The sequence below is a fragment of the Anser brachyrhynchus genome (genome assembly GCF_964034855.1).
Source record: "Anser brachyrhynchus genome assembly, chromosome: 12".
Classification (NCBI taxonomy): Eukaryota; Metazoa; Chordata; class Aves; order Anseriformes; family Anatidae; genus Anser; species Anser brachyrhynchus.
This window is the reverse complement of record NC_137707.1, coordinates 12,874,113-12,897,171: the sequence shown is the minus strand read 5'-3', so window position 1 is coordinate 12,897,171 and position 23,059 is coordinate 12,874,113. Positions and strand designations below refer to the sequence as shown.

Below are 23,059 nucleotides of genomic sequence, written 5' to 3'. Positions count from 1 at the left end.
TGTAGTTCGTCAGGTCTGAACGCAGTTCAGACAGGGAGGCAATTAGAGAAATGCTGTTTGGTTTTTTTTTTTTGGTGGTATGAGAAGGCAGGGAGATGAGAAGTTGTGGAGGGAGGGTGAATGCAGACCAGTGGTGTTACAGCTGTGCACATCTACCAGGCTTACCTGTACATGTTCTTCAGCAGCATAAGTAATTAAAGCTTTGCGGAAGACTTAGTGCCTAGGGTATTGTATGTTTGCAAGATGTAGGGAATTATGAAAATGTAGCAACGTAGTAGTCCCTTGAAGATGTATGGTATTGATATAGGTCCAGTTGTAATCCAACGGAGCTTTCGTGTGGCATAATTACACAGCACATTGTGTTGCAGAAGAGTGCTGTACAAGACATCTTAAAAATTCATATTTGGCTTACCGCATGTGGTGTGTTAATGAGGCAAGGATTTCTTTTATTTGAAAGAAGCAGCATAGTTTTTAGAAAATAATGAAATAAGGTAGATCTTAATGGGAAAGGAAATCCAAGGAGATTGGAGAGTTTGCACTTATACATGTATTCCAATGGAAGTTGCTGCTTTGCACCCTGGAAAATATGTCCATCTGTTCAGTTTTCTCTTAAAGCAGACTCCCAGGGAAAGGAAAAAATCTGTGTCAGAAAGGGAACCCACTGAAAAATGCTTAGGATTACTGTTTTGCATTGAGGCACCCTTATATCTTCTGATCACAACCTCGGAGGCGGAAAAACCTTTAGGCCTTGATGCAAGGGTTTCTCTTCCTGCAGTAGGATCTGTAGTATGAGCTTCAGTCAGACTCTGGAGGTAGGCTGGTGGGAAGGAAGGGGAACCTCCTGCTGTTTGTTCCTTGTTGAACGTCTTCACTGTCTTCTTGCCTGCATGTTTTATTCAAAGCTATGCAAAAACAAATTATTGAGTATTCTGTGCCAAGACAGCACATTTCTAAGAGCGTTTCTTCTTAGGAGTGTTTCTTCTTAGTGCTGGCGTTCTGTACGTGCAGCGGTGCAGATTTTATGACTGGCTATACACAGGGAAAATGTACAGCTTTCGCTGATTGTCCTGCTTTTCAATAGGCAGCCTCCCCACAACAGAGGGACATGATGGAGCAAGCAGCTGCCCAGCTAGCGCAGGATAACTGCGAGCTAGCGTGCTGCTTTATCCAGAAGACAGCTGTGGAAAAGGCAGGCCCTGAAATGGACAAGAGGCTAGCAACTGTAAGTATGGGAGTGCTGCCTTTTGAAAGGTTTTTATACGTGTTCGTATGCATCCAGATTCAGTGTCTGAAATCCAGCGTGTTTGGCTTTCTTCCCCAGGAATTTGAGCTCAGAAAACATGCTAGACAAGAGGGTCGTCGGTACTGTGATCCCGTTGTGTTAACTTACCAAGCTGAACGGATGCCAGAACAGATCAGGCTAAAGGTGAGGATATTAACTGAGCTACCTGCCGATGCTGCTCTTCCTCTCCTGATAATGAAGAGTGGTTGATGCAGCTTCAGCCGAGCAATTCTGCATGGTCTAAGAGCGGAGCTGCTGTTAGCTTGATTAGTAATGGAAACACATTCATACGCTCTTCCAGAATAAGTGTTCATATCTTCCTCAATTCCCTGAGGAAGTTGTCTTTCCTTCTCTGCTATTCCTTACATTTCAAAGATCACTAGTCTGTTTTGTTGTCTCCTATATACTTTCTTCCTTTTAAAGGGCATACTTTGTGCTTTCAGAGCATTTCTCTTGTGCCTCTGAGAAGCATGAGGCCAGTATTCAGTTCTTTCTGTTTCTGGGAATGAGTTGCAGTTGTCTGGGAAAATCCTCTGGTTAGGTGGTGTGGCAGGAGGGATATGGCCTCCATGCAGAGCAGCAGAGCCTTACTTCCTGATGTCTAGGTCACTCTGTTTATGAATGTGACAGAGGAGCTACCTGTCACACAAACAAGTAGCCCTTGTTCCTTACTGCTGTGGTGCTTAGCAGTGAGATTAATGCCTTTTCTTTTTATTGCAAAGGTTGGAGGTGTGGACCCAAAACAGCTGGCTGTTTACGAAGAGTTTGCACGCAATGTCCCTGGCTTTTTGCCTACCAATGACTTAACTCAGCCTACAGGATTCTTGGCTCAGCCTATGAAGGTAGAGTTTTCTAATTAGTTTGAGTACCATGGCCCTTTCGGTGAATGCTGCAGAATTTGTGTCCTTTGATGGAAGACTAGTAAGAGTCAGGCATTTGTATTGCTTGGGAATACTGGTTGAAAGGTTTGTTCATTTTAAAGTTAAACTAATGGTAACGTAAAGCTGTTCTTACACCCAGTCTTAGTTATTGTTGGTTGTTTTTTGTAACATAGACTGGGGCAACATCTTCAACTTAGTAATACTATTTCTAGTTTTTAATAGCAGTGAAAAGTGTTTGGAGTTCAGGCTACTTTTGGGGAAGGTCTTGTATGGCAAGCACTGACTTTGAGATTACAAATGGGTGTTCGAATGCATACTTTGTCTCAGGTACTGCTAAAATTGTTTCCTAGTTATTTCTACAGCTCAATTTGCCCATATTTGTGTGTTTAAAATGCCAGCATAAACAACCATATTACTGTAGGAAACTACATTCTGCGCGCTATGTTTTCTGAAACAGAAGAGTCGAGCACTGTTTAAGTTTCAAAATACGGTCCTTGCAAAAATCACTTATTCCCACCTTCTCTTAAGCAGCAAGCTTGGGCTACAGATGATGTGGCACAAATCTATGACAAATGTATGACAGAACTGGAGCAACACCTGCAGTCCATTCCACATACCCTGGCCATGAATCCTCAAGCTCAAGCACTGCGCAGCCTCTTGGAGGCTGTAGTAGTGGCTCGTAACTCCCGTGATGCTATCGCTGCGCTTGGGCTGCTGCAGAAGGTGAGTGTTAACAATTCTCCTGTTACAGCTCACCTCAGGTTTATTGCTCACTGGTTGTAGATTGACTTGCAGTGCATCCTGCGGAGCTTGCTTGGTGAATGGTATTAGACAACCTCCCTCTTAGGAAATTCAGTAAATAAAACTGGAAGAGGGCTGGGTTGTTCTCTTGGTATGATACGTGCTCTGGCCAAGCTGCTGCCAGAAGAAGTGGGTACAGCATCCTGGGATTTTGGGTAGTTTTGCCTAGATGTGACAAGTAGAGAACTGTTGCAGTCAAGAATAGTCTGATTTCAGGATGATTTGGAGCCTAATATGACACTCGAACAGCCCTCATAAGTGGGTAGTATTAAATGTTGTACTGGATTTATAGCAGTGCACTTTTGCTTTGTATTTTGCAGTAACTAAGTACGTGCTCATCCAGCTGCTCACTCACTCCACTCTTGTGGGACAGGGAAAAAATAAAGGGAAAGCAAAATGACTTGTTCACTGAGTTAATGACAGCTTAATAGGGAAAGCAAAAGCTGTGTGCACAAACAAAGCAAAAAAAGAAAAAGTCGCTTCGTCCCATCAGCACGCAGATGGTTAGCCACTTCCTGGAAAGCAGGGCCTCAGCGAGCGTACTGGTTGCTTGGGAAGGCAAACATCATAACCGTGAATGTCTCCCCCTAATCATCCTTTCCCTAAGCTTTTATTTTAGAGCATGATGTCATACATCATGGAATATTCCTCTGGTCAGTTGATGCCAGCTCTGCTGGCTGTGTACCTTTCCAGTCTCTTGCGCGCTCCCAGCCTACTCGCTGTGGGGGATGCAGAGCAGGAAAGAGAGAGCCTTGGTGCTCTGCACAGGCTGTTCAGCAACTGTCAAAACATTGTTGTCAACACTGTTTCAGCAACAAATCCAAAACACAGCACCATACAGGCTGCTCTGAAGGAAACTCCATTCCAGCCAGAGCTAGTAAACTACCAGCTGGGGAGTGGTGCAGTGAGCTCTGCGACATGAACTGGCATCAAAGTCTGTGTAGTAACTAGTGCAGAACATAGCGACAGATGTGGAGGAAGATCTGTTTGAGAACAGTGGAAAGACAATGAGCTGTCTGCACGAGGATCCAAGAACAGTGGCAAAATAAAAGTAACTGGAAGCTGGAAACCGTTTCAGTGGAAGCTCTGTGTTCTTGACTTAGTGCTGGTACCTATTTGAAGGATTTAGTCCCGACTAGGACTTGAACAGGTGAATTTTGCTTTCCCCTGTAAAGGACTTCCATTTCATATAGATTACCACCGGTGCATCAGAGCACTGCAGCTCTTTGTCTAAAGAATCTGAAAGGTGACCTCTGTCAGGTTCTGCATGACCTCTTTCATGTGGTTTTCCATGAGCCATGTGCAGAACAGCTTGTTAGGAGGCTTTGACTTGCAGAAGCTGCAGCACAAACTGGTGTGGTTTATACACGCACTCAAGCAGTATGAAAAAGCCAGTGGGGCATAGAGAGACCATGGGCTTGTTTGTGGTAGGACAGCCATGTACAGGGAATGCGGAGGTGCCGTAACAGCTGGTAAAATCTGTCTTACCAGCAGGGTCAGTGCAATGACTAAACTCTAGCTTTTTACGTAACTGCCGAATCTTCTGGGGGTAGTTGCTGCTGATCTGGTTTGTGTAAGATTTGGAAGAGGACTTGGTTTTTCCTCTGCTAACAGGTTGCATCTGTTCTAGGCTGTAGAGGGCTTACTGGATGCCACCAGCGGGGCAGATGCAGACCTCCTGCTTCGCTACCGTGAGTGTCATCTGCTTGTGCTGAAGGCTCTGCAGGACGGTCGTGCATATGGATCTCCGTGGTGTAATAAACAAATTACTAGGTCAGTTATAAGACAATAGGAGGATGGATGTAGCTTTCCTCATCTTCTGGGAGTTACTGTGTTATTTTTGAATCACTTGCCTGTTAATATTTTGTGTTGATGCAGTTTGGACAGAAAAGTAATCTTTTTGATGTTAAAAGTAACGAGATTTCTTGTTAATGCAGCTTCCTCCTAAAACATGACAGGAATCCTTCATAGGATGAAGTATTAGAGGTGCTCTGTTTTTCCTCATTTTATATGGAGTCTCTCTACATGCTGTCACAAACTAGATGACACGGTGTATGCCTGCAGCACAAACACTGGTGCTTTAGAAGCTGTGCCACTTTGTGCTCAGAAGAAAAGCTGCTTATACTGAATAAACTGAAGCTCTTGGAGGGCTGTCCTGGCCAGTAGTGCAGGGCAACAAGTGCTTGAGACTTGACTTCCTGAACTGAAATGTTACATTAAATAATCCTCTACAAGAGGCTTCTTTTGGAGCTCAGTAATGGATTGCAGTGGATTGCAGAGATTCTCAAATGTTAGATTTGGGTTGCTTCACTTAAACTCTGTAGTTTGAGTACACTTGTGAAAAGAAGTCAAATTTTTCCAGGTGCCTGATTGAATGCAGGGATGAGTACAAGTACAACGTGGAAGCTGTGGAGCTGCTAATCCGCAATCACCTTGTTAACATGCAACAGTACGATCTTCACTTGGCTCAGGTAAAGAGAACGTGCGTTCCTGGAGGGGAAAAGTTACGGTCAGTTCTTCCTAAGACTTGTGGTTGAACTTCAGTCTTAATGCCTTTTTCCTTTTGGCAGTCAATGGAGAATGGCTTGAACTACATGGCTGTGGCGTTCGCCATGCAGTTGGTAAAGATCCTGTTGGTGGACGAGAGAAGCGTCGCGCATGTTACAGAGGCAGACCTGTTCCACACAATTGAGACACTTATGAGGATTAATGCTCATTCCAGAGGAAATGCCCCAGAAGGGTGAGATTGAAATACTGTGCAATATATTGCTTCTCTTGTGTGCTCGCTTATGATCTGAAATGTTATCTAGACAGTGTCTAGTATCATTAAATCATACAGCTTTAAACTTCATCTGTGGCTGCAGTCCAGTGTTAGTTGAAATGGTTTTGTTGTTCTAATGACACACTGACGTAATTGCTCAGATTTTTTTGTCAAAATAGAGGCGGCTGCAGCGTGACTTCAAACTGAATGCTTACACAGGAAAATTTCTCTGTGCACTGTGCTCCAAAGTACCATGGTACTCTGAGAAACTTGCTTGAATTCCTCCTTTTATTTCAAATTCAGGCAATATTGTGTTATGTTTTTAAATTTTAAATTTCTTTGCATTAATCTGTTGATCACAAGCAGTTCATCAAATTGGATAACCTTTTTGGTTTCTTCAGACAATTAGAGCCTACAAAGCAAGCATCCACTGGTCTCACATGGCAAATTTCCACACAGGATATGGCAACACAACTCCAGTGTATTGCTGGTTTGGTTTTTTTCAGAGCTTGCATGATTTCAGTGTTTTGTCTTTCCTTGTAAATATGTCTGCTTTCAGGACTTAGTCTACTATTCCAGTGAGGACTGGAAGATCAAAAAAAAGGCTATATGTTTGTGGAATTTGTTTTCTTTTCTTTTAACCATATTTGACTGAGCTTCCAGTTCTTGTACCCTCTCAGGACGGGGAGAAAGAATTCTAACCCGGCTCCTGCTCTGATCTGTTGCATTAGATTACCGCAGCTGATGGAAGTGGTCCGATCAAACTATGAAGCCATGATTGACCGTGCTCATGGAGGTCCCAATTTCATGATGCATTCTGGAATTTCCCAAGCCTCTGAGTATGATGATCCGCCAGGCCTGAGGGAGAAGGCAGAATACCTGCTGAGGGAGTGGGTGAACCTCTACCATTCGGCTGCAGCGGGCCGCGACAGTACCAAAGCATTCTCTGCGTTTGTTGGACAGGTAGAGCTTTTGGAAAGAAAGGTGCTTTTTATTCAACATAAGTAGGGTGTGATGCCCTCCATTTTAAAGCAGTGTTATAACCAATGCTAGACATCCTTCTGAAACTGACTATCAAAATTCTGTCTTCCTTTGATGGTGAAGTTCTGTAGAAACCCTTCAGCAGATAAGGTTCTTCTTTAGATACTCTGGCAACAAGCTGTCAGTTCAAACCATGAATACTGGGATAAGTCTGGTAGGATAAGGAATTCAAGCGAGGTAGCTTTTGGCAGCAGTTCTCACATGCTCTGTGCAATGAAGCTTGGCTAATGTTGCTCCTTATAAGTAAGAATAAAAGCTCTTGATGGCCTACAGCAGTAAATCATTAGTAGAGACGCAAGTGAGTTGTTTCAGCCCATGTGAACAGGGGGAATCCTTTATTTAACTGGAATCATTGGAGAGGAGAAACTTGAAATTTCATTCGCTGGAGTGGCACCTAAATTTAAACAGCCAACCCCTCCAGCATTTTTGCTCCAGGGCATCTTAACAGCACACCACACTCATACCATCCAGGTGTGACTGAGAAGAGGTGCATTCAGTAACCCAGCACGTGGGGTAACAAACTACCTGCAGTCATCTTCCCAAAATCATGTTCCTAGCAGCTCCTTGATATCAGCTGCAAGGAAGCACCCAATTTGTTCTATTTGTATTTGGTTCTGTTTTAAAATTCGGTGCTGCTACCACAGAAATGCCAGATTTTTGCGAATAATCAAAAGCAGTTCAAGCTATGAATTAAGCATAAAATTAAGCATAAAGATCCTGACTGTTGCAGTGATTTTTTTGCTTAGTTTACTTGTGGTTTCCTTGTGTACTGGCTTGTAGCCACCTTTCTGTTGGTCTGATTTCTCCTGCATAGCATCCTTTCTAAATGTTTTTAATGGATCTTGTGTTATTACTGGCTTCTTAAATTTTTCTTCTGTTAGGTCCCAGGTCCCATTTCATTTCATTTTGACTTCTTTTTGTACCATAAAGTATGCTCATAAACTATACTTCAATATAGTATAGTCATAATACTCAGTGCACTCTTGCCCTGCTTCACTCTTTTGCCATATTTGTCTGCTTACCTTTTGTAAGTTTAACCAAAATATATGAAACTGCAGTATTTATAATCTTTTTCCTTGCAGGTGACAGATGTGGGTTTTAAGTGTTTTGTAACAACTGCATTAAAAACAAAGTTTTATTACTGGACATAAATGACTTAACACCTCTTAGAGGAGCAAGGTTGCTTTCTTTCCATTAGCTCTTAGGGCAAGAAGGAGCATACAGCTTTGAAGGCAGATATATGAATTGCCTTTTATTAAAAAAAAAAAAAAAAAAGCTTCTCCAGAAATACTAGAAGTTCTCTAAGTCAGTGACTGTGCTGTTTATCTAGTTTCATGTTTGTGCAGTAGGAGTTCGGAAGTGAGGTGCTTTAAACAAAACCCAGAGGCTTCCTGTAGTTCAATTTTGGTTTCATTTTGTCGTTTGGATGGCTTTAATGCTGTGGGTAACAGGTCTCTTTTAATATGTATATTATTAAAAACCAATCCCCACAAAAGGGCCAAAAAAAGCCACCATGCCTAGTCATTCTCTTCATGGTATGTTCCTCTGAGGAAAGCTTATTACCCCAGTGCAGTTAGCTCCTCCAGAGTGTTGCTACATGACAGTGATGGTTGCTGAGCCGGTAGCCAAAGTCTGCCCTTCCCACAGCTTGTGCCTCTGTGTGGGCTCCTCGAGGCCTGGCAGACCAAACTGCTGCTGCCTCTTACCTGCTTCATGCAAGGTTGAGTGCTGGTAGCAGAACTGATACTGAAGTGGGCTTCTCAGCTCTGCTGCCAATTGAAAAGATGTAGGATTAAAAGACTATTTGGGAGTAAATGTCCCTGGTAGAATTGTGGTGCCACCATCAAGTTGTGTTGAAAACTTTGAACTTGGGGAAGAGTCGTGGAGAAGGCTTGCTACTTAGCACCTGAGAGCATGGGAAAAATTAATTCTCCAGGCGAGGTGGGCACTATGTAAAGCGTTTGTTGTTTGAAATAAGTTGTAAAATGAGCTTCTTGCATTTGTGGTTCTGAGGGTTTTTCCTTTCCCTGATAGATGCACCAGCAAGGAATCCTGAAAACGGATGACCTGATCACCCGCTTTTTCCGTCTTTGCACCGAAATGTGTGTTGAAATCAGCTATCGTGCTCAGGCTGAGCAACAGCACAATCCTGCTGCCAACCCCACTATGATTCGAGCGAAGTGCTATCACAATCTGGATGCCTTTGTGCGACTTATTGCACTGCTGGTGAAGCACTCTGGAGAGGCAACCAACACCGTTACAAAGATCAACCTCCTGAACAAGGTTTTGAACTGTTTTTGTTGTCCTTGCAGTTGAAGTGCATAATGGTGTTTGCCTTTCCTGATGTGAAGTGTGGACTTAATGAGGGCTACTGATAAAATACCAGATGAGGACTTGAATGTGTTGGTCATTGAACTGATAAATGGAGTGGAATATCGGGATGCCAAGTCGCTTTCTCATTCACAAAGATTTCTATCAAACCTGAAAGTCACGTTTGTACCTTGAAATGGAAAAGTCAGCTGCTGAGGTCTTGAGCTGATGTTCTGAGCCATTAGAAAGTGTGGTTTAATGTTGGTAATTTCCTGGGTCCTGCCTTTTTTCTTATTTTTTTTTATTTTTTGAGGGCCTTCCCTGTATACTCTTACACTACTTGGCTTATAGCTAGGTTGTTGTAGGTAGTGAAGACCTTTCAACAGTGCTCAATCAATTGCTGTGATCTACACAACAGCAAAGCGTAGTGCTTGGCAGCTGCTGATGTGGACTGTAGTATTAATTTAGAACTGTAATTTTTGCTTTTTATTAGAACTGATTTCTTCTGATGGTTAAAGTGTTTGTGTGATCTGACCCGAAGAGTAATTCTTGCCATTGCCACTGAAATATATTGATCTCTTCAGGTCCTTGGTATTGTGGTGGGAGTTCTTCTACAAGACCATGATGTTCGGCAGAGTGAGTTTCAGCAGCTTCCTTACCATCGCATCTTCATCATGTTGCTGTTGGAACTAAATGCTCCTGAGCATGTGCTGGAAACCATCAACTTCCAGACACTCACAGCTTTCTGGTACGTACTTGAGAGTGGCCACAGTGCTCCTCTTTCCCTGGTAGGGTCAAGATTTTTCACCTGAAGGCTGATCTGACTGTTCCTTTGTGGTGGCTTAATCACATCAGAATAACTGGTTCTCCTATAGACTGTCCACTTGCTTGTTTTAAGGAAAATCACTGGTAAAACCAAGATGCTAAAATGCCTTGCTTTTAGGGCTGTGTTTGTTTTCTCTCGATGTTATGAAAAGCAATCTTATTGCTGTGCACCTTCTAACCTGCTCTAACTTTTCTTTCAGTAACACATTTCACATCCTGAGGCCTACAAAAGCTCCAGGTTTTGTTTATGCCTGGCTGGAACTGATCTCCCATCGGATATTTATTGCAAGAATGCTGGCACATACACCACAGCAGAAGGTGTGGCTGCAATTTATCTTTTCTGAATTAAAAGGCTCACCCAGAAGGATGCCTATCTGGTGTGGTGCTGTTTCACATCTCTTGAAGTGCACTAGCATGGCTGTTCTGTTTTTGTTGTCTTCCATATTCACAGTAACCTAACTGCATGGAGGAGAGGCTTTATGTCAATAAAGTATTGAGTAGAGGGTGACTGGAATTTAATAAACCTGACTTGGTCAGGTCTGGAAGAGTTCTGTAGTCTAGACTGCATACTGTCATCTCAGTATGGCGTGTTGAGTGTTTGGGAAACACCCATAGCATGTGATGTGCAGCTGAGCTCCTTGAAGTGAGCGGTGCTGCCATCCCTGATAGAGCTAGCAGCAGGACTTAACCTGGGGTCCAGGCTGATAGGAACACCAACCTAATTATGGCTTTGAACTTAAAATGGCTGCTCTTTGTTGCACATTTACTACCTGCTGTTTTTTTCTTGACAGGGTTGGCCTATGTATGCCCAGTTACTGATCGATCTCTTCAAGTACTTGGCTCCTTTCCTTAGAAATGTGGAACTCACCAAACCTATGCAAATTCTTTACAAGGTAAAAAATGTACATCAGCTAATAGATGCTACTTCCAACCAGAGCCTGAAAATAGAGTTGAATTGGAATGGAAAACATACTCTGGTAGCAAAATGGCATTTACTGTTCTTTTATGGAATATTTCTTAGTTAAATACAAATCTGTCATGGGACAGAAACAGGCTACCTGCCTAGATTGGTGTCTTTCTATTAATGTTAACCATATGACATAGATGATTTTGCAAGCTCTTGGGCAGTTTCAACAATTAGGAACCTCTTTTATAGCCACTCTGTTTGGTTTTGCAGGGCACTCTGCGTGTGTTGCTGGTCTTGTTGCATGATTTCCCAGAATTTCTTTGTGACTACCACTATGGGTTCTGTGATGTGATCCCACCCAACTGTATTCAGCTAAGGAATTTGATCCTGAGTGCCTTCCCACGGAACATGAGGCTTCCAGACCCTTTCACCCCCAATCTAAAGGTAGGACTTATTTTCATGAAGTTGGAAACGGGAAACTTTTATGCTCCAAATTCTTTTTCTCCAGTTATTTTGGCAGAGGCTGTGAGCATTTGTTTGTTAACAGTTTAACTGATACTTGAATTAATGCAGCCATTCGCAATGTAAGCCACGTAGCAGCTGGCAGAACTGCATTTTTTTAAAGCACGTAGGTTTCAGTTACGTTTGTAATGCTCAGTGTTTGACAGTTTCCATACAGAGGCGGATGCAGTCCTCATCCTGTAGAACAGTGGTACGAAATTTGTTGCAGTTGGAAGCATAAAGCCTCCCTCCGCTGGTTTGGCTTCACTAGTAACAGAAGATATTTAACTTTTCTGCAAAATCTGTGCAGATTCAGCCTGTAAGGACAGAGTGCTGAGGCTTGTATTACCCGAATACTGTATCAATGAGAACCAAGCTTTTGTATGGAAAATGGGGGGGCTTTTCCTTTTCTGAAAGGAGACTGACTCCATGCCCCTAGATCTGACTTGGCATGTGGTCTTGGAGCTAGGGCATCTTTATCATTTCAGCATCTCATTTGTCACTGGAAAACAGGCTACTTAAGCAGTCTTTGCAGCTTTGTTTGAAAGTCCAGCTAATAGTTCTTGTCTCAGTTTTGTTCAGCACATGTCGAGTTGAACAGTTCGTGCTCTGCAGGATGTGGGGGGCCTGTAGTTGAGTTCAGTAATTGTTAAAGAGTTACTGTGTCCAAGCACTAATCAGAAGTACTTTTTTAATGAGAAACAGATGCTGTCATATCGTAAAATAATGAGATAAAATACTATTCTGAAGCAAGCTGCTTGCATAATGAGGAGAGATTTTGAGAAGTGTTAATGTAATTAAATGTTTGGGCGTACGCCAGTCTCCTAATCGTGGAATGATTGTGGCAGCATGAACTTTCTCACACTGCTTTGACATTGCCCTGTTTTTTGTCTTTGAGTGATGCAGGCTGATGGGAGTGAAGCTGCAACACTCCTTCAGCTAGCTCTTGTTGAGACTGAAGAAGGCTATTCTTGACCGACAGGGATGTTTGTACTTTTTTCAACTGCCAAACCATCTTGAGTGTAGATGAGGGAGACTTGAAAGGCGGTGACTGAACTCCCCCATGGCCTTCCCACTTGAATTCTTCTGTCTTCCACTCTCACTTCTGAGATAGTCATCTAAGAAATTTGCATGCTGAAGAGACCAAGCTACTTCTGAAATCTGCAAAAGTCTAGTGTTTCCTTCTTACTGCTCATAGGAAAAACCTGTCACCAGCAGTAGCTGATGTAATAGCACTTACCAGTTGTTGTAATTTAATATGTTCCTTTACGAATTGTTTATTCTTTAGCTGACTGGCTTTCCTCTTAACAGGTGGACATGTTAAGTGAAATTAATATTGCTCCACGAATACTCACCAATTTCACTGGAGTGATGCCACCTCAGTTCAAGAAAGACCTGGATTCCTATCTCAAAACCCGTTCTCCAGTTACTTTTCTGTCTGATTTGCGCAGCAACTTACAAGTGAGTGGCTCGGTTCTGAGTATGCTGGATTTAATGAGTAGTGTGAGACAAATGATCTCGTTGGCTGAGTCACCTTCCTTCCTTGCAGGGATTATGTCGGTGTGTAGCAAGCATGTGTTCCAAACAGTAGAAAAGCCTCTGAAAGTGCACCTCACTGAGTATTTCTTTCCCCAGCCCCCCAGCAGGGTTATTTAAGTCTGATAAGCAGTTTCATCAAGGGGCAACTTAAGAAAACAGGAGTGTTGACTTTAGCAACCCTAAAACGATCTAATTTAAGAGAAGTTGGTTTTATCTATGTGAGCTGCAAAATGCTTATAGTGAGGTTATCTGAAGCTCTGACTCTTCTGCCTGCGTGTTTCTAGTGCACAACCTTGCAAATCTTAGAGAAGAATGTAGTCAGAGTTGATTGTATCAAGCTTGCTTTTGTCCCCTACCACTGAGTGATAAAGAATTCTGTGGCTTGCATCACATGATTCCAGCGGTGTTTACACAGGCATTGTCTGATATTCAGCATTCTTTAACTCAATTGCAGTCTGGTTTAGAAACTAATTAAATTCTTACTCCAAGTGGTTACTAGTTTTTGAAGTCTGTGGATCTGCATGATAATGCTTTGGGGGTGTAGAAAAGACAAATTAGCTAAAGCCCAGCTTAGAGCTTTTAGCCAACTCTATGCATTTAGCACATCACGAGGTGTGGCTTACAACAGAACTCAAGACTGAAGTCAGACTTCCTCAGAAAATTGCTCCGGCTTGAGCATTCACACAAGCAGTGCGTGTCTGAGGCAGTCTGTGGCACGGCTAGTGAATTCAGATTGCCTTCACCAGATCTTTTTCTTTCAAATAGGGAGTGCAAAAATTCTACATCAGGTCTGTCAACACTTGGGTGCTTTTGAATGTATAACCACTGTATTGCAAAAGGGAAAATGCCAGATTGAATTCGTGGGCATCTAACTATGTTGTCTTCTGTATAACCAAGACAATCTGGGGGCTGTTGTTGTACGTGCTGTACGGTAGGTTACTGAAGGAACATAGAACGTTAATGCTTTTTGTATCTTTCCTATTAGGTATCAAATGAACCTGGCAACCGCTACAACATCCAGCTGATTAATGCACTGGTGCTCTACGTAGGTACTCAAGCTATTGCGCACATCCACAACAAAGGCAGCACACCGTCTATGAGCACCATTACCCACTCAGCACACATGGACATCTTCCAGAATTTGGCTGTAGACCTGGACACTGAAGGTGAGCTGGGAATACTTTTAGTTCATGTCATTTCTAATTTAACAGCACCTTGCTTGAGCTGTGAGAAATGCAGAAGATGATTTCACATAGCTGCTTGTGGATTCACAGTAAGTAGTGCTGCATTAGAACACTGAACTCTGAATATGAGAGCAATATTAAAACCAAATGTTGAAAGTGTGCAAGGGAATGAGAGAACAGTTTAATGAAGAGGAAGTGAATTCTTACTGTGCAGGTTGATAGGGTTCTTTAGGTGTTCTTCTTTCTTGAATCTGTATAGGGCAGGCTCACAAACCTCGGTCTTAAGCCCATATGAGTTGTTTCTTTAGCGTGTGTGTGTGGTATGTAAGCAAAACCATCCATAGTTGCTGTTCCTCCTCTGCAGGTCGGTACCTCTTCTTGAACGCAATTGCCAACCAGCTGCGATATCCCAACAGTCACACCCACTACTTCAGTTGCACCATGCTTTACCTGTTTGCAGAGGCCAACACTGAGGCTATCCAGGAGCAGATCACTAGGTGAGAGGGAATTCAGCTTCTCGCTTTCCTTCCCTGTGTATTTCAGTTTTTTCTTGGTCTAATTGTTCTTATTTTTGGACTCCAGGGTTCTCTTGGAACGACTGATTGTAAATAGGCCTCATCCCTGGGGTCTCCTTATTACTTTCATTGAGCTGATAAAAAATCCGGCGTTTAAATTCTGGAACCATGAATTTGTTCACTGTGCTCCAGAAATTGAGAAGTGAGTATAACTTAACAACATGACTAAAACAATATATCTGAAGCAGAGGCTGAGTTGTACCTCGAGCTTCTGGTGTTTTGTAGTGCAAGCACTGTTTGCTGCCGTAATAGGAGGAAATACAACCTGAGAGCAGAATGTAAAGGGATTACTGGAAGTCAAGTCAGGCTACTGTGAGAGATGCCTAATTTTTCTTGTCCTGTGTGTGTGGAAGTTTGTTCCACAGCGAAGTTTTAGGTTGCAAAGGGAGGAGACATTGGAGATGCTTTTGAAAGATTGTGGAACTGGGAACAGGGCTGCTGCCAGCCTCAGTACAGAGGGTTCAGAGCAGCCTGCTATATAACACCAGCACTGTTCAAACACTGTTCCTCGGTATCCTAATGGGGACTGAGCTGAGGGCATTGCATTTCCGTGATGTAGTAGCACTGGAGATCAGATCCTGGCCCCCTTTGCCCTGCTCAGGGCTTGCTAATTCACATGCAGCGTGAGTTTGCGCACCTACAGCGATGGACATGGCAGTGTGTCAGATTGCAGGGGACGAGTGCCCTTCACACAGCTAACGATGCTCTGCTTCTGTGCTCAGGTTGTTCCAGTCGGTTGCACAGTGCTGCATGGGGCAGAAGCAGGCCCAGCAAGTGATGGAAGGGACGGGTGCCAGTTAGGTGAGCTGCATCTCGTGTGGTAAGCGTGCCGGCCTGGAGGTCCCCGTCCCATCGACCGACAGAAGAATCCGTAAGGCTCTTCCCGACCTTCCCAGCTCCCTCGATTGGGTACATGCAACAGATCCTGGGTGAAAGTCTGTGTGGGCACGTTCCAAAGTTTGAAACAAGTTTTTGACTTTTGGCCAAAATTGAGAAGATGCTGTGAATATCATTTTGAACTAGTGTAAATACAAGGAACAGAAACGTTTGTCTGGACTTTTGGGTTTGTGCAAATTGTGTAAAAGGCAGGTGGGTAACTGGTGCCTGTCCAGCTTGTAATAAAGGGGCAGCTGCTGATGCCAAGCACTTGTCTGGGGCAGACCTCCTTGTCCTGACATTCCCAGACTCCCAAAGAATATTGAAAAGCCAGTTATATTATTATGTAACTTATTTTTTCTTTATGTGGATGGGGGACCTTTAAATCACTAAGTTGTTTTACGAAAAAGGCAGATATGTTTGGAATATGGGAATATTATGGAGTAGGGGGAGGGGTGAGGGAGGGATTTGAGGTTCAGCTTTTCTTTTCCCCCCACCCCCATCAAATGCTGACAGACAGCAAGTGGAGTGGCAGTCAGAGAACGCCTCCTTTCTGTTGGAGAAGACACACCTCAGGCCCTTTGGGAGAGGGTCAGCTGTTTTTAGTAAAGAAACCAGAGACCAGGCCTATAGCTTCTTTTTTGTTTTGTTTTTCCTCCTGACACTTGTAAATTTTGGAGGGGGGGGAATAAATCTAGACCTTTCCCTACCCTGTGACCACACAGTATAAGTTTGTTTAAAAAAAAAAAAAACACGCAAAAAAAAAAACAAAAGCAAAGAAAAAAAGGACCAATACAGCCCATTTTGTAAGGATTTTGAATGTTTTGTAAAGTATTGGTCCATGTGTTGTATTTTGTAGCCTTTCTAGTTCTTGGGCTTTAGTTCTCCCACTTCTTGTATGTATGCATACTGTAGTTACACATTAAAGTCATGACATGCAGCACGTGCCCCTGTGCTTATTCTCTCCAGTTCCATCCTACCTGGCCAGTTGATGTCTTTCAAAGTCTGTTTCCACCCATCCAAAATCTGCAGCTTTCCAGTGTATTTCGGACAGTGCCTAGCAAGAGTAACTGGGTTTGCTTCTAGGATTGAGGCGAGAGGGAAAATCTTACGCATAGGTAAGGCCTTGTTTTGAAGTGCAAAAGGGAAGGGCGCAATAGTTGTGTGGAGATGGAGACGCTGTAGTTCACGAAGAGTTTGTTTCTGACAAAGTTGGGCTGGAAAGGAGACTGCAGTGGAGGGACACAGAGCAAAGGTAGCACACCAGCTTAATTTCTAATTATTTGCTCACTGATAAGATGCTCCTTTCAGCAGGCATCTGTGCAAGCTTGCTAGTTAGCTAGGGTAACCTGTAAGAATAGGTAGCTTTAGCACTGCTAATACTCTGCTAATGTTCCTCTAGCCTACACCATACAACCCAGCAGGTACTATGAAAAGGGATTCTCTGCTTCCTTCTTTACACAACACTTCCAGTTAAAACTGGTCGCCTCCTGTTGCATGGGCGGAGAGGTCAGGATTCCCTGCTGAGCTTTAGGGGATTCTCCCTGTCTGTGCTTCTGCTGCACAGAGAAGATTACATCCAAGGGACCGCGGAGCCAAACATGCTGGTGGACTGTGGCTCAAGAACTTAAAGGAGTAGTTGCTTACCAGTTCCTACACTTCCCTGGCCTTTGTTTGGCAGGTCAGCAGTTGTGCTGAAATTGGGCATTTTAAAGTTGGAATTTTTTTTTACAGTATTGAAACTCCTAGCTTGTTCTCCCCTCCTGGTTAGAATTCAGTGATTATCAGTAACAAGTTTCAGTCCAAATTTGGTGGGGTTTCTCTGCCATTTAACTTCAGTAAACCATATGTAGGGCTTCTTGGCTTGTCCTGCTGGCTCCTAACACTGGCTGTGCTAAAGCTCAAAGGTCTCTCTGGTTCTGTACTAATGCTGCTGTACACGGCTAGTTCCCCTCCGGCCTTAGGAACTGTTAGGCTGGTGTAAAAGGGTGGAAGGTAAAGCGGACTCGGCCAAGACCCCAAACTGCATTAGGCAAAGTTAATTACCTACCTACAGGCTGGTAGGATAGAGGCAACTACACCTCATATCCTCTCTTACCAGGTAAGGATCCTGCAGCTGGTACTGTCAAATACCCCTGGGGTCACTCCACAGGGGTTAACAGGGTCCTTGCCAGCAGAGGCCCTGGGCAGAATGTACTCACGTTGACGAAATTAAGGCTTTCTGTTCGCTGTGTGCCTAGTTTGAAGCGTAGCCTGCTGTAGGAAGAGCCAAGCCTGGGACTCTGAAACAGCCATTATGTTGCACCACTGTAAAAGGGTGGAGGGATGCACCCTGGGTAATGTTAAAGCAGCCTGGTTCCCAGCAGTGCAGTTAGGGCTGTAGCTGACCTTTACACCTGGGGATACAGTCTGGGGTTTGCTGCTTTGCAGTAACAGCAGCAGCAAAGACCTATCTCTTCTAGCTGGGGCTTTGCAGTCTGCTGAAGTAGACTGCACTGAGTAAGAAATGTTCCCTCAGAGCAGGGCCTGAGCCTCAGGGACCGTATCAGCTGGAGTGCGGGTATCAAATGCTTAACCCACAGCAGCTGCAGACCTGTGACCCTCCTACATGGGGTCTTCTCACAGAAGCCCTTACAGAAGAGCCTTTTACAGAGGTAAAAGGAAACATTGTGCCATACTGAGCCTATGTAAAAAACAGAGATGGATGGGCTCATACTTGTAAAATGCTCAGCGTTAAGAAACTATGTATGAAGAGTTGTTTGTTAGCATCCCTACTCTGAACTTACCAGCTAGATTTCTTTCTGCCCTGTTCATCTGGACATGGCTCGGTTCTTGCCTTAAACATGGGATGCTAGATGAGGGAACCCACTTTTTTTATTATGACGGTGTATGTCCATCTTCCTTAAGCAACCATAAGATCTGGATTTTAAGTCCTCCAGAAAAAGGCAGTAGTTGTGCTCCAGAGCTTTCCCTGTAAGATAAGGCCACCCAACAATGCTATTGTTGTGCAAGAATTTTTTTTATCTTTATGTAGAGGTAGCTGAAAAGCCACAAACCGTGAGGAACAAGTGGGTCCGTATTCAATCTCGGCATCCATTCTCTGCTGTAGAAGGGAAGGCTGAAGGCTGACCTTCCCTCTCCGAGCACAGTTCCAGGCAGTTCACTTTCAGGGGCAGTGAGGCTTTTAGCGTACCAGCTCTAGTAGCTGATGCAAGATCCTTTTCTGTCCATAGCGTACATGCAAAGCTTGCTGCTCCCTTCGACTCAGTTTCTCATAAGCTTCCTTTTTTAGCAAGTCCTGGTCTGCTTTCAGGTCTGACCCGTAGGATTCCAGGGTCAGCAGCACACTGTCGTAAAGGAGCTTCTTGCAAGGGGTTTTAAGTCTGGAGAGAGCTTCGTTAGAAAGGGTGGAGCTTTCCTCTTCCTCACTGTCGTCTTCCCAGCCATCTTGTTCCTTATACTCCTTGAATTCTTCTTCTGACATGCACAGCACCTGAAATGACCCAGGCAAAGAGACACGTCCCTGGCACTGTGAGTGTATCAGGCTTTCCTCCCTAGGGAACTGCAGTCTTAGGGCCACAGGGAGCAGGTGAATTGTTCCTCGGCTGCAGTACAAGTAAAACCAGCTTAGATAGCAGCCCTGCCCATGGCAGGGGGCTTGGAACTAGATCATCTTTAAGGTCCATTCCAACCAAAGCCACTTCATGATTCCATGATTAGAAGAGCTTTCAAACAGGAGATCTCAGCTGCTGCCTGCAAAGTTAACAACCCTACAGAGCTGCTTGAGGGCAGCATACAAGTAAATGCAGGTGGCTGGTCCAAGGAAGGACAGTAACAGAGCCCTGGGAAGCCTGGCAGCTGGGCAGCTACACCCTTACCACTTCCCACACAGGACTTTTGTAGGGATGAAAGACACAGACTCCTGATGGCTCTTGAACAGGAGGCCTTTATTGCCGTTTTTCTCCACTACATATACTTTCACCGTAGCCCCATGCGCTGTCCACGTGCCCAAATCGGTCATACAATTGGTTAGAGACCCTCAGACACGTGCCTCGAGCCAGCCAGCAACTGGCTACTGCCCAAAGCTCATCTTTAACACTATAGCCAAGTTAATTTATCTCTACCTTGCTCAAGTTTTTGTTTCTACTGTTTATTTCCCCATTCTCTCTAATTCAGAGACCTGTGAAACAGCGCAAAGCCACCTGCGACTTCCTTTCCCATAGACTATTAGGACCAAAATCCCTTCCCATGCTTGTCTGCCTTCATTTCACCATTTCGCATGCTGTTCAAACAGCTGCAATGTCCGTGGTGTTCCTGACCACCTGGTAACCACCTAGCGTTGCTTACCTTGAGGGTCACAGACAGCTCTTCCTCTGTCAGCACCTCATCCCAGCCAAGCACGAAGGCGCCTTCCTCCCCCACCATCTCCAGCTGGCACAAGAAGTCCCACTGCTCTGAGACCAGTTGCTGCTGTGCTTCATTTTTGGCACCTGTTTGGAAGGCAACAGAGCTGCAACAGCCAACTCACTTTGCAGTGGTGGTGAGTGGGGAACAGGAAACAGGAGGCAGAAAAAAGGCACAGCCCCAGCAGTTGAAATGCTACGGAAGAGCCTCATTTTCCCTTTATCCTTGAGCCCAGTTTCATTACATCGCTATTTAACAGGAGCCACCCCTCCTCCATCCCGTCCCCCCGTGGCTGCTCACGCTGCATCGCTGCCTTGCGCACTGTCACCATCTGGATGTCGGCCGTGTCGTTGGTGTTGCCGGGATATGGCTCTGCGAAGCCGTACATGTGCAGGAGCTGCCAGTTGGCCATCTGCCCGTAGGTGTTGAAGATCTCTTGCCCTTTGCTGATGGGCCGTGTTGTAACCATTCGTAAACACTTCTGCAAGCAGAGAGGGGAGAGGCTCTAAGGCAGCTGTGGCAATGCTACCAGTCATAAACAGGGTGGTTCTTGGAGCAGGGGTGTTGGGTTTTCCCTCAGCAGAGACTTTCCCAGGAACATGATTCAGGTATGTGCAATCCCTTACACATAATCCTACGGAAAAAGCTACCTTGTGTGCACAATAGCAGGCAACAAGAAAAACAAGCTTCACGTCCTGTCCTACAGCAACAGTGTCTTCAGAGAGACTCAGCTCTCTGTAAGTTTGTCCTGGCTAAGGCAAAGCAAGCAGCAGCTGCATGTGTCAAGCAAACTAGCTTCCTGTTACTGAGCGAGCTGCCCTGGCAAGTAAGTAGTGCTGCTGTGGCGTCGGAGAGCCAGCCTCGCAGGAACAGGGGCTCAACTCTGGGATGGTGCCTGGCACAACGGCTTTGCACTTACGGGAGCATATTCCAGGTTGGCGTTGTGGTTGGCCACGTGATTCAAAATATCTGCTACGGGTACCATCATGGGAGGATTGGGTCCCTTCTCATCTTCATCTTCCTCCTCCAACGGTTCCTGAAAACTAAGACAAGGGACATGAAGACAGGACTGTTTTATATCTTGCAGTAGAGGGATTCAGCTTACAGTTGCACTCCCATGCAATTGCAGCCTTTCAAATACCGCAGTCTGTGATCATTCACCATCCCCTCATCCTACGACTTGCCTTTTGCCTTTTGTCTCCCCTCTGTGAGAGCAAAGCCTTCCCTTCTCACCTGTAAGCCATGACGAAGGCCACCAGCTGCTTGTACAACTCCAGCGTGTGCACCTTGGGGTCAAAAACATCGGGGTGGGCCTGCATGAAAGGCAGGATGATGGAGCTGTACTCCAGGTGGATGTTAGCCAGGTCCTTGTCTACTGCTTCTGGGATGCCTGTGCCCTGCAGCAGCCTTGTCCTTTCTTCTTCAGGCCTGGTGCAAAGAAAACAGCAGCTTCAGCGAGAAGGGGCTGTAAAGTCCTTCCTTCAGAATCTGAGCTTCCCCCTGCTCTCCGGATTCCTGATTGCTGTTGCAGGTAGGGCCTGGGAGGGTCCCTCAGGCTACTGGCAGAACTGAACGGAGGACCGATGGAGGCAGAGGACTGATGGAGCCGCCTCGCAGCACCACCTCCACCCCCAAGCCTCCTGGGCAGCAGCCCCGTCACTGCAGTGGGGTGCAGCTGTCCCCTGTGGCCACCCCACAGCCCCCCGCACCCCCTTACCAGAACATGGGGTGATCCAAGCTCTTGAAGTCCTCCCAGAGGGCAAAATAGGGCCGCCACGGGGAGGTGCTGGCCGTGTACTCGTACAGCAGGGCCAGCAGGAGGGGCACCCACCCGGACTGGCTCTGCAGAGAGTCCTGGGCTACGGACCGAGAGGTGATGGAGGAAAAAAACAAATAAAAGCAGGTTAAGGGCAGATTTTATCCATTTGCTCCGAACATAAGCCGTGCCACAGGCGGCCTCACGCCCTGCCTGGAAGCCGGGGGGGCTGCTGCTGCTGGCAGGGCTGGGGCAGGACCAGCGGCCCCCCGGGCAGGCTGGGGACCCCCCGCACCCCCCCGGTGCTCACCGTCCCGCAGCAGGCCGCGGATGCCGCAGGTGTGCTGGGAGAGCAGCGCGGGGCGCGGCACGGCCACCAGCAGCTCGCCCGCCGCCAGCTCCTCGCCGGCCACCAGCCCGTACCCGGACACCGTGCCCTGCCTGCTGAGGCGCACCTGCGGCGAGAGGCTGCCCGTCAGCGGGGGGGGGGGACCCGCTGCGTGCCCCCCCTGCCCCTCTCCGGCCCCCCCCGGCCCCACCTTGGGGCTGAGCCGCACGCCGGCCGCCCCGCACCACGCCACGAAGGCCGCCGCGGGGTCCCCTCCGCCGCCGCCGCCCGCCGCCATCTCGCTGCCGCCAGCCCGGGACGGTGGCTGCGGAGGGACCGAAAGGGCGGCGGGGCGGGAACGCCGCCTCCTCACAGCGCCCCCCCCGCTAAAATCTCCTCGGGGAGGCAATTAGCGCGCTGCTGGTTAATGAGATGGGGGCGTCGTGACGGGGGTGACCCCAAAAAGAGAGCACGCAGCCATGGAGGGGGCCCCGGCTGCTGTGCCCCCGCTGAGGGGCCTGGCTCCGGGCCCTCATGGACTCCCCTCACAGCCTCCCCTCACGGCCTCCCCTCACAGCCTCCCCTCACGGCCTCCCCTCACAGCCTCCCCTCACAGCCTCCTTCACGGCCTCCTTCACGGCCTCCCCTCCCTAATTGCAGGCAGGCTCCGGGCTCTCCAGCGCCTCGCGCCCCTTCCCTGGGCTCCCCACGTCCGCCCCGTCCCGGGGAGCCCGGTGCTGGGCCCAGCACCCAGCCGGGGGCGCGGAGGGGAACATTTCGGAGAGCAAAACGGGCAACGTGGCGCTGCGCCGGATCTCTGCAAAACCATTGCTGTGACTTGGAGTCGAACCGAGGTCGCTGCGGCCACAGCGCAGAGTACTGACCACTATACGATCACAGCAGCGCGGCGGAGGCCGTGCGCTCCGGGCCTTGCCTCGGGCCCTGCTCCCCCCCTGCCTCCCTCAGAGGATCCACGGCTGCCCTCGGGCATCCCGCGGTGCCAGGAGAAGGGGCAGAGCTGGAGGAGGCCGTGCTGGGCCTTCGCAGCGTGTCCCGGGATCCGTGGCTCCGCGGGCCCATCCCTGTGC

General features: G+C 46.5%; 2 protein-coding genes across 10 annotated transcripts in view; one reads left to right on the top strand and one right to left on the bottom strand.

Annotated features, from left to right (window-relative positions):
• CNOT1 (CCR4-NOT transcription complex subunit 1) overlaps window positions 1–16,423 on the top strand; it is a 60,011-nt gene extending 43,588 nt beyond the window's left edge. For 5 of the 9 annotated variants that reach the window (XM_080552600.1, XM_080552595.1, XM_080552593.1 and 2 more), the window contains 18 exons: window positions 1,082–1,222; window positions 1,322–1,426; window positions 2,005–2,124; window positions 2,695–2,886; window positions 4,595–4,737; window positions 5,327–5,435; window positions 5,535–5,704; window positions 6,457–6,709; window positions 8,801–9,049; window positions 9,661–9,824; window positions 10,102–10,219; window positions 10,693–10,794; window positions 11,079–11,252; window positions 12,621–12,770; window positions 13,834–14,014; window positions 14,397–14,529; window positions 14,615–14,749; window positions 15,330–16,423. In XM_080552600.1, coding sequence (XP_080408726.1) covers window positions 1,082–1,222; window positions 1,322–1,426; window positions 2,005–2,124; window positions 2,695–2,886; window positions 4,595–4,737; window positions 5,327–5,435; window positions 5,535–5,704; window positions 6,457–6,709; window positions 8,801–9,049; window positions 9,661–9,824; window positions 10,102–10,219; window positions 10,693–10,794; window positions 11,079–11,252; window positions 12,621–12,770; window positions 13,834–14,014; window positions 14,397–14,529; window positions 14,615–14,749; window positions 15,330–15,408 — 2,718 coding nt within the window. In that variant the 3' untranslated portion in view covers window positions 15,409–16,423. The remainder of the gene's footprint in view (window positions 1–1,081; window positions 1,223–1,321; window positions 1,427–2,004; window positions 2,125–2,694; window positions 2,887–4,594; window positions 4,738–5,326; window positions 5,436–5,534; window positions 5,705–6,456; window positions 6,710–8,800; window positions 9,050–9,660; window positions 9,825–10,101; window positions 10,220–10,692; window positions 10,795–11,078; window positions 11,253–12,620; window positions 12,771–13,833; window positions 14,015–14,396; window positions 14,530–14,614; window positions 14,750–15,329) is intronic. The other 4 variants (XM_080552599.1, XM_080552597.1, XM_080552598.1 and 1 more) reach the window with 1 other exon arrangement.
• Window positions 16,424–18,484: 2,061 nt separating this feature from the next.
• SETD6 (SET domain containing 6, protein lysine methyltransferase) lies at window positions 18,485–22,412 on the bottom strand. Its single transcript, XM_080552661.1, has 8 exons — window positions 22,183–22,412; window positions 21,954–22,098; window positions 21,605–21,746; window positions 21,121–21,315; window positions 20,807–20,930; window positions 20,188–20,368; window positions 19,831–19,973; window positions 18,485–18,976 (listed from the first exon to the last, which is right to left on the bottom strand). The coding sequence occupies exons 1-8, from the start codon at window positions 22,267–22,269 to the stop codon at window positions 18,668–18,670; spliced, it is 1,326 nt and encodes a 441-aa protein (XP_080408787.1). The 5' UTR covers window positions 22,270–22,412; the 3' UTR covers window positions 18,485–18,667.
• Window positions 22,413–23,059: the final 647 nt, after the last annotated feature.